The sequence below is a fragment of the Myotis brandtii genome, unplaced genomic scaffold (assembly GCF_000412655.1).
Source record: "Myotis brandtii unplaced genomic scaffold, ASM41265v1 scaffold317, whole genome shotgun sequence".
In the NCBI taxonomy this organism is placed as follows: Eukaryota; Metazoa; Chordata; class Mammalia; order Chiroptera; family Vespertilionidae; genus Myotis; species Myotis brandtii.
This window is the reverse complement of record NW_005362155.1, coordinates 2,443,753-2,453,707: the sequence shown is the minus strand read 5'-3', so window position 1 is coordinate 2,453,707 and position 9,955 is coordinate 2,443,753. Positions and strand designations below refer to the sequence as shown.

Genomic DNA, 9,955 nt, shown 5'->3' with positions numbered 1-9,955 from the left:
CGGGGCTACCGTCCGGGTGTGGGCAGGGCGGCATTCCTCCTGGAGGCTCCAGGGGAGCATCCGTTCCTGGCCTTTTCCAGCTTCTAGAGGCCCCCCAAGTTCTGTAGCTCCTGGCCTGTCCTCCATCTCCAAAGGCAGCCGGGAGCCTTTCTCCGACGTCCTCACGTCTCTGCCCACAGCTGGGAAGATTCGGTGATTGTAAGGACTCATCTGAGGACACTGGTCCATTCGGATGGCGTAGGAAACTCCTATCTCGAGGCCATCACCTTAGTCATGTGCACAAAAGCCTCTGCCCCATGAGCCACAGTCGCAGGCTCAGGGGTGAGGACGAGGACATCTTGGAAGGGCTATCCTGCTGCCTCCCAAGCAGAATGGGCTGCCAGTGGGGAGAGAGGGTCCCAGTGCTGGAGGCTAGTTGGGGTGGGACAGGTGAGGGCCCCCATCTCCCTTCCTGCGGGGACCTGGAGATGGCACCGGGTGGTCCAGGAGGCGGGTGACCTGTGTTCCTGCAGACCCACCCCCACCCCCTAAACTGGGCCACATCAGGCCCCTGGAGGCCTGGACGGGTGGTGCCATTGTCACCCTTATTCATCACCAGCGTCAACGTGGAACACCCACTTTTGAGCCAAAGCTCTTGGCAGGTGTTGGCGGGAAGGAGACAGGTCCGTGCCCTGAGATAACTGGTCCTGGATCATCAGGCAAACTCCTCCCCATGTCTCAGTTCTCCCAGGTCTGAGAGGAGATCACTGACCTACAGGGACCTCCCACTCGGCCTGTGATTGGGAGCTAGGGGGGCAGGAAAGGCCTGGCCCCTCCCGGGGCCCCCTAATCAGCTCAGCGATCAGGTCCTGCCAGGACAGGCGATGGTTAGGAAGGGCAGCTGGTGATGTGTTTGTCTGATCTGTAGTGGAGACCACGGGACCCGGGGGCGGCTGAGGCCACACTCCGCACAGGGCTTGCGCTGTCTCTGCCAGGCTCAGTTGGGTCTGGAACTCTCTATCTGTATTTCTTTTTTAGAAATATACCTTTACATTTTAGAACAGGTTTAGATTTATACCCTGCACCCAATTTCCCCTATATTAACATCTTATAATGGTATGATTTATGTGTTATAACTAATGACCCAATAGGATACACTATACTAACTGTAATCCCTGGCTTATTCGGATGCCCTTCCTTTCCCCCCAATGGCCTCTTTCTGTCCCAGGATTCCATCCCACGTGACATCCAATTGCCTCATCTCCTTAGGGTCCTCTGGGCTGTGACAGCTTCTCAGACACCTGGCTCATCTTGAACATTGGCTGCCTCAGCCCTAGATCAGCCATTTCTCCCAGGACCCTGGCTCCTTGTTTGGGAGATGCTGTTAGACTGGGCCCTAGGGTGCTGGTTGCTCTGGGGGTCCTTGCATCTAGGCCCTCAGCTGAGAGAACAAGGAAATGTGTGTGCACTGACTGGTGTATAGACACATATGCATAACTATCTTCTTATGGATCTTTATCAAGCTAATCAAGACCTCAAACTTGTGTCTCCAGTTCTAACCCATCACCACAGGGATCGCACACCTCCTCCATGCTTGTCCCAGCATCCCACCCCAATAGGGAGGACCAACCCCCAACACCCTCCATCCATTCGCTGCACTGCTCACTGCCAGCGTAGCAGTACCGGGTTGTCACCCTGCCCCTGTGGGAATTAACTTTGTCAACCAGAGCACCGTGCTGCGTGCAGTCCCTGCGCTTTGAGTCTTACAGTCGCCACTCGTTCCCAAAGTGGCTCAGGTCGGCCACACGCCCCCCCGGTGAGCTTGTTTCATGCATTGGCAATGCAGGTGGATGTTCTGTCACCTTCTGCATGTGTGTTCCTTGTTATCGCCAGGTGGCATCCCGCTGCAGGAACTACCGCAGTGTGTTTCTCCTTTCAGCTGTTGCTGAACGTCTGCTTGCTTCCTGTCTGGGCTGTTACCGATAAAGATGTGGGCACATCCCTGTTGAAGTGTGTTTGTGGGGGTCTCTCTCCGTCTCTCCTTGAGTAAGTCCTTGCACAGGGTTATCCCTGGCCCCTCTACTTTCCACCTCCCGTCACCTCTCCGGGTGGCCAAGCTCCTCTCAGCGGTAAATGGTACTCAGATCCAAGATGCTGCTGATTGCTCTGGCGCCGAGCCAGAGAATGTGTGTATGTGCACACGTGTACTCACCCACGTGCATGCTCATGCACACACTCACACACGTGCACATGCATTTGGCAGACACGAGCGCACATACATGCGCACACACGTACATGCCCCCACACCTTTATAGTTCTATATCTATATTGAAATGCGAGCCTTCCCCAACCCCAAACCAGTTTATTCCAGTTGTTTCCTCTTCACATTGGCCTGCCTTCTCTGGCATGTGAGACCTGGTTTCTGCCCTTAAGGCATTGTCTTTTTTGGTCAATTCCCCCCCAGTGGACTCTGACCCCACTTGGGCCAGCCCAGTCCCCAGCACCAACCCAACCAGACGCCTACCTGCCCTGCCCTCCGCCAGGCTTCGGGCTGCTCCATTCAGAAGGAAAGGGAGGGAGAGGGAGAAGAGTGGAGAGAGCCCAAAACATGCCAGCCATTGCGGGTGTGTGTGTGTGTGTGTGTGTGTGTGTGTAACGACAACCATCTAGACTGCAGTTTCCTGCTGAGTTAGCAGGATGAGCCTCCTGTCATCTGCTTCTGGGTCATTTGAACAGCTTCTTTGATAAGCTATCAGCACAAGCCTGTGCCCCCTTTTTAATGGGGTTGGGTATCTTCTTAGTGAGCTGTAAGAGTTCCTTTTCTTTTTCTTCTCTCCCTCCATTCCTCCCTTCCTTCCTTCATAAATTTGGATACAAGTTCTTTGCCAGATGCATGTATTACAAATCTTTTTCTCCCGGGGGTGGATTGTATTTTTATTATCTTAAGAGTGTTAAGTGTGTAAGTTTTAAATTTTGATGAAGTCACATTTATCAATTTTTTCTTTTTTGAGTCCCCTCTGCCTTCCTCCAGGTTGTGAGGATTTTCTGCTACGGCTTCTCCTAGATGTTTTATAATTTTAACTAGAGGCCCGGTATACGAAATTCGTGCAGGGGGGCCGTGTTCCTCAGCCGGCCTGCACCCTCTCCAATCTGGGATCCCTCAGGGGATGTCCGGGGATCGGGCCTAAACCGGCAGTCAGACATCCCTCTTTCAATCCAGGACCACTGGCTGCTAACCACTCACCTGCCTGCCTGCCTAATGCTCTCAACTGCCCTCCCCTGCCAGCCTGCTCGCCCCCAACGGCACTCCCCTGCTGGCCTGGTCGCCCCCCACCCCCCAACCCGAATCAGGCTGGACTAGGCATCTCAGCCACCAGAGTCCAGGAGGCAGGAACCACTGGCGGTGGAGTGGTGGTGGCTTGTCCTCTATTTGGCTGCATGCCCTACCCATGTGACCTGTGGGTACCCAGATGGGTGCCTGGTGGGGGGGGTATATGTCACATGGAAGCCTTTGTCTGAATCATCCACTTCCTCCACTCTGGATTGGAGGATCCAGCAACCCCTCCTCTGACCTCTGAACTCTGACCTCCCCACCCCCTGATCTGGAAGGATAAATGGGAAAGAAAGAGTGGGCTGGGCAATAGTAGCAGGGACCGATCAAGGTAAGCACCCCCTCCAGACCCCATCATCTGGGGTTCGTGCACTGAGTAGCTGAGCCTCACATCTGGAGCAGCAGGACCTCAGACTCCGGGTCTCAACTGACCCCTCATCCCGGGTCCTCGACTCCATCTGCACCCACACCCTGCAGACGCCCGCCTGGCTTAGCCCCCCTGGGTCAGGCAGCCCCTCCTGGCTCCTTCCAGATGCTGAGTCTGCTGGTGCTGGCACTGCCCCTCCTGCTGAGCCTGGGCCACGCGGCCCCTGGTGAGTCCTGACCCTGCTCAGCCCTGTCCCTGTCCCTGTCCCTGCCCCTGTCCCTGCCCCTCACCCCACAGGCTCCACCACGGGTGGTGGGCTCACAGAAGCCCAGGTTTGTGTGGGCACAGGGGCCGGGCTGTGTCCTGTTCTGCCCTGAGGGTGTTTCCTGCCCCAGCCCCAAGCCAGGACCTGGAGAGAGTGGGTATCGTCGGGGGGCAGGAGGCCCCTGAAGGCAAGTGGCCCTGGCAGGTGAGCCTGAGACTCAAACTCCATTACTGGATACACTTCTGCGGGGGCTCCCTCATCCACCCCCAGTGGGTGCTGACCGCTGCGCACTGCCTGGGACCGTGAGTGTCCATGGGGCCTGATGGGGGTGGGGGGTGGGCCTGGGCTTCATCCACACTCCCTCCTGGGTGAACAGGAGGCTGCTCAGTCCCCTGAGTAGGTGCCCCTCCCTCCAGGGACATCAAAGATCCCTCAGTGCTGAGGGTGCAGCTGCGGGAGCAGCACCTCTATTACCAGGACAAGCTGCTGCCCGTCAACCGGGTCATCGTGCACCCCAACTACTTCTCATTTGCGAACGGGGCAGACATCGCGCTGCTGGAGCTCGACGACCCCGTGAGCACTAAGCACATCGCCCAGCTGGTCGCTCTGCCCCCTGCCTCGGAGACCTTCCCCCCGGGGACCCCGTGCTGGGTGACAGGCTGGGGTGATGTGCGCGATGGAGGTGAGTGTCAGGCACAGTTGGGGGGCTTGGGGAGTGGGGACCAGTCACACCACCCACCCAACTCTGGGGTTCCATTGGGGGAGGGATCCCGACAGCAGGCTCGGGGCCGTGATGGCCTCGCCACTGGTGCCGATTGCTCTCCTCTCACCGCACAGTACCCCTCCCACCGCCGTACCCCCTGAAGCAGGTGAAGGTCCCCATCGTGGAAAACAGTGTTTGTGACGCGGAATACCACACCGGCCTCTACACGGGGGACAACGTGCAGATCGTCCGTAACGACATGATCTGTGCCAGGGCCAAGAAGAAGGACGCCTGCCAGGTGGGCCCGTGTCCTCAGGCTCGGGGCCGTGATGGCCTCGCCACTGGTGCCGATTGCTCTCCTCTCACCGCACAGTACCCCTCCCACCGCCGTACCCCCTGAAGCAGGTGAAGGTCCCCATCGTGGAAAACAGTGTTTGTGACGCGGAATACCACACCGGCCTCTACACGGGGGACAACGTGCAGATCGTCCGTAACGACATGATCTGTGCCAGGGCCAAGAAGAAGGACGCCTGCCAGGTGGGCCCGTGTCCTCCCCGGATTCCCCACCCCATCCGCCTCTCCAGCCACTTGCTGACCCCTCTCCTCCCACAGGGCGACTCTGGAGGGCCCCTGGTCTGCAAGGTCAACGGCACCTGGATGCAGGCGGGTGTGGTCAGCTGGGGTGAGGGCTGCGGCCAACCCAACAAGCCCGGCATCTACACCCGCGTCACCTACTACCTGGACTGGATCCACCAGTACGTCCCCGAGGAGCCCTGAGCCTGTCCCTCGGGCTGCCACCCAGCCCCCTCCTGTCCCTGACCACTGCTTCCTGCCCAGCTGTCTGCCCTTTCCACCTCTCCTGCCCCCTGCCCTCTGCCCTGAGCTCCCCCAGCCCAGGGAGTGGGTGGTGGGCACTGCCCCTCATTAAAGTGTGTGAAGAGCACATGTGGTTGTGGCCGTGTGTCCAGCTGTGGGCGGCACTGAGGGGGAGGGAGGGCTCCAGGGGCAGCCACACAGCCACTGTGTGTCACTGTGGGGACCCCTGGCCCTGAGCACTGGGCATTGCTGTGGGGACACCCCCTCCCTAGCCCCTGGTGCCTGGAGTTGTGTCTCCTTGGGGAGTGGTCATGTGTATTCAGGTCACATAAAGCAACACAGAACATTGAAAAGGTAATTCTTGCCCAGCCAGCGCGGCTCAGTGGTTGCGTGTAGACCGATGAACCAGGAGGTCACGGTTTGATTCCTGGTCAGGGCACATGCGCTGTGGACACCGTGGTGGGGAGCGCTAACCCCCTCATTTCCTTTCATCCTTAGTCATCTTATTGCAGCCAGATACTGTCCTTCCTCGGTGTGAAGGCAGAGATGGACCGGCCACCACCCCCTCCCTCCCTCTCCCCGCCCCACACTCTTGGGGCTGCTGCTGCGGTCCGTGGGCTGAGCTCCCTGGATCGCTCACCTTGCACAAGCGCATTTACACTTTTCTCGGTGCGGCTGTGCTGGGGACACTGAGGGACAGGGGCTCCTCCGGTGGAGGGTGCAAGGAAGGAAGGGTACATGGTGGGGCCTGGGGCTGAGACCCCACACTGGGGGAGCAGGGAGGAGGCCGGGCACCTGCTTCCCCTTATCTGGCCCTGGGATCTCGAGGAGCTCAGCCAGCGGCAGTGACAGATAAAGTGAGTGTTGGCTTATCAGGGAGGGTCAAGCGGGCCTTCCGTTGGGCCAGGGGGGCTGCGGGGGGGACAGTGCTTCCTGTGTGCCCACATGGGTCCTCCTGAGGGGGCCCGGTGCAGGGCCACGTTCACTGGATGCTGGTGACCCGCACCCCAGGTCCAGGCGAGGGTGGCACTCTGGGGTATGCCACCCCTCCTGGAAAATGGGCACAGAGAGGAGTCCTGTCAGTCATTGAGGGGACCACACCCATGGTGATTAGAATTTTTTGCTCAAGAGCAGGCCTGGAGTCCAGGAAACCATGCATGGGGTGCTGGTGGAATGAGCAGGGTCTCAATGCTGGAGGCAAATAACCTAAAATAGATGAATGCCCTGAAGGCTCATCCTGTGGGGACCAGGGAAGTCACTGGGGGTCCAGGAAGCACAGAGAACCTTGGGTCTTTTAGACCCGGCCCCCAACCCACACACTTGGTGACATCAGGCCCTCAGAGGCTGGGCATGCTGGCCAGAGGGCAGTTCCCCATTCCTCAAGGGCACCCTTCCAGGTCCGTTCCTGTGACGGGTTCAATGCAGTCGTCACTCAGAGATGGTGCCACTGCCGTCCCTGTCCAGCGTCAGGGCAATGTGGCACGGGCACCTTCGAGCCACAGCTCCAGGCCGGGCGCTGCAAGGAGACAAGTCTGTGCCCCGAGAAGCCACGTCCTCACTCTCACCCTCCATGTACCTTGGTTCCCCCCTCCCCCCCCCACACACACACCTAAAAGTGGATCAGTGACACAGAGGCACCTGCAACCCAGGCCTGTGACTTGGAGCTGGGCAGGGAGCTGGGAGTGGGAGACTGCAGTCCCTCCCAGAGGCCCCCATCAGCTCAGTCATCAGGCCCTGGCCAGACAAGATGGTTAGATAGGGATGCCCCCAGCTGGGCAGCTATGCTGTGTCCGTTAGATCTGTGGTGGAGATCGTGGGACTGCAAGACGGATGTGGGACAGGGACAGTGGGGAGGGTGGGTTGGCGAGACTCCAGTCCTGGGGTTTCAGACGTTTCTGGCCTTGAGCTGTGACTGTCCTGAGAGATCCCCAAGATCAGGCTTTGAGAACAAGGGACCATGGGGCTGCAGACAAGCCCTGGTCCGAGAGGCCAGCAGGACATGGGGCAAGGTCAAGGGTCAGGGCTAGGGGGGTCAAAGACTTCAGCGCAGGGAGATAGCGAGAGTGGGTGCCTTCTGCAGCCCTAAGCCGACTGCCCAGCTGGAAAGCTCTCCCCGTGGGGATCCCCCCACAGCACCCACCCCCGTCAGAAGCTCTGGCAACAACTTCTCCCTACATTGTCAGATGCAGCTTCTCCCGCGTGTGAATGCCGTGTGCTCGGCTGCTATGATCTCAGCTTTTCTTGACGAACTGCCCGAGTGGGGGAACCATGGGCCACCAGCCGCAGGTGCTCGGGAGAGGACCCTGCCACTCTGCTGGGGTGGCGGTCACCATCCAGCCGCCCACCCTCACGCGGGACTGAGATTCTGCTGGTCGCCCACTTGTTCCTTAAATAAGTTAATGTTTATTCTCTTTTGCTCTGCCCTCCCCATGCCCTCAACTTCAGAAGCTGAATTTTCTGCATCGGATTATTGCAACTTTAACCTGAATTTATAAGAGAAACAAAATGAAACAAAGGGGCCTCCGTGGGCACGGCTCTGCTCAGACCCCAGGGCGGCCGTTGGAGGTGCTGGCCTCAGGGGCGTGGCTCCCATTCCCTGGCGATCGGCGTTTCAGAGACCAGTCAACAGGTGTTTTCTGGACAGAATGGTGGGGAGGGGTCCAGGAGGGGCAGGTGGAGAGACAGCAATGGCAGAGGTCGGGACAAATGGACAGGAGCTCGTCCGAGAGGCCAGCAGGACATGGGGCAAGGTCAAGGGTCAGGGCTAGGGGGGTCAAAGACTTCAGCGCAGGGAGATAGCGAGAGTGGGTGCCTTCTGCAGCCCTAAGCCGACTGCCCAGCTGGAAAGCTCTCCCCGTGGGGATCCCCCCACAGCACCCACCCCCGTCAGAAGCTCTGGCAACAACTTCTCCCTACATTGTCAGATGCAGCTTCTCCCGCGTGTGAATGCCGTGTGCTCGGCTGCTATGATCTCAGCTTTTCTTGACGAACTGCCCGAGTGGGGGAACCATGGGCCACCAGCCGCAGGTGCTCGGGAGAGGACCCTGCCACTCTGCTGGGGTGGCGGTCACCATCCAGCTGCCCACCCTCGCGCGGGACTGAGATTCTGCTGGTCGCCCACTTGTTCCTTAAATAAGTTAATGTTTATTCTGTTTTGCTCTGCCCCCCATGCCCTCAACTTAAGCTGAATTTTCTGCATCGGATTATTGCAACTTTAACCTGAATTTATAAGAGAAACAAAATGAAACAAAGGGGCCTCCGTGGGCACGGCTCTGCTCAGACCCCAGGGCGGCCGTTGGAGGTGCTGGCCTCGGGGGCGTGGCTCCCATTCCCTGGCGATCGGCGTTTCAGAGCCCAGTCGACAGGTGTTTTCTGGACAGAACGGTGGGGAGGGGTCCAGGAGGGGCAGGGGGAGGGACAGCGATGGCAGAGGTCGGTACAAATGGACAGGCGCTCAGACTGTGAGTGATGGTGAGGCACGGCTGCGGGGGCCCTGGTGACTGAGCTGCCACCCGCGAGGGCACAATGGCCCCAAGCGTGAGTTCCCTAGAAAAGTAAGTGGATGTGAGGATGGGACTCTGCCGGGCAGCCTCTACCTTTTCCTTTTGGTTGCTTTCTGGTCCTTGTCCCTGGTCCTCTCTCGTGAAGGGACTGCTGACCAGGCTGCCAGCAGTCTGACCACAGCGGCCAAACGCGTAGAAACCAAACCTGAACCGACAGGCTCCCAGTCTGAGGAGCTAACCTTACTCCTTTCACCCAGAACAGCGTCTGCCTCCCTCTCCCTGGGCCGATGTCCTCCCGGCTGCTCTGCCCAGCGTAGGGCCCGAGCTGGGGTCCATGCATGGCCCTGCCTGGGGCCACCACCCCACTGGATACACCCCAAGCCCCGTGCCAAGCCTGTGTGGCCTCGTGTCCCCAGCTACACAGGCTCATCCGCACTGTCACCAGGTGTGGGACTGGCTGGGGGGGACCCTGCTTTCTTTGGAGGGCTCTCGGGGACGTTGAGGTACAGCCCCCATCCCTTCTCGTGGGGGTCGCTGGAGGGCATGGGAGACTCTGTTTCGTGGGGTTCGGCAGGTGCTGTGACCCCTGAGGAAGCTCTGGGTTCTGGGGCCACCCTGTGCCCACTATCCGAGAACAGGTCCCCGCTGGGGTCCCCCACGTCCAATGGCTCGAAGGCAAAGCTGGGGATGGTCAGGTGCTCTGCACGGCAGGGAACCTGGCCCCAGCGCTCCCCCTTGCTGGTAGGGTCCACCCCCAAGCCCTCCATGGGCTCGCAGGACGGGGTTCTCCGCCGCAGGGTGGTACTGCCACCCTCTGCTGCAGGGGGCCAGGCTGCACCCTCGTCCTCCACGGGGGGGTCTATGGAGATGCACGGGGGGCTCATCTTCTTCTTCCTGCGTGACCCCAGCGCCGGCTCAGCCTCCAGGGCTGGGGCCTTCACCTCTCCGGGCTCAGGGCGGCTGTCCCCTCCCCCCTGCTCCCCCGAGGGCC

The 9,955-nt window shown here is 59.5% G+C and overlaps 2 protein-coding genes across 2 annotated transcripts in view; one reads left to right on the top strand and one right to left on the bottom strand.

Moving 5' to 3' along the window:
• The first annotated feature begins 3,579 nt into the window (after positions 1 to 3,579).
• Positions 3,580 to 5,588, top strand: LOC102258623 (tryptase alpha/beta-1). The gene is made up of 6 exons (XM_014542967.1): positions 3,580 to 3,730; positions 3,843 to 3,903; positions 4,073 to 4,244; positions 4,359 to 4,624; positions 4,780 to 4,943; positions 5,258 to 5,588. The coding sequence occupies exons 2-6, from the start codon at positions 3,843 to 3,845 to the stop codon at positions 5,420 to 5,422; spliced, it is 828 nt and encodes a 275-aa protein (XP_014398453.1). The 5' UTR covers positions 3,580 to 3,730; the 3' UTR covers positions 5,423 to 5,588.
• A 2,981-nt stretch (positions 5,589 to 8,569) lies between these two features.
• The window catches only part of CACNA1H (calcium channel, voltage-dependent, T type, alpha 1H subunit), a 51,155-nt gene continuing 49,769 nt past the window's right edge, over positions 8,570 to 9,955 (bottom strand). The window contains exon 37 of the mRNA XM_014542965.1: positions 8,570 to 9,952. Coding sequence (XP_014398451.1) covers positions 9,381 to 9,952 — 572 coding nt within the window. The 3' untranslated portion in view covers positions 8,570 to 9,380. The remainder of the gene's footprint in view (positions 9,953 to 9,955) is intronic.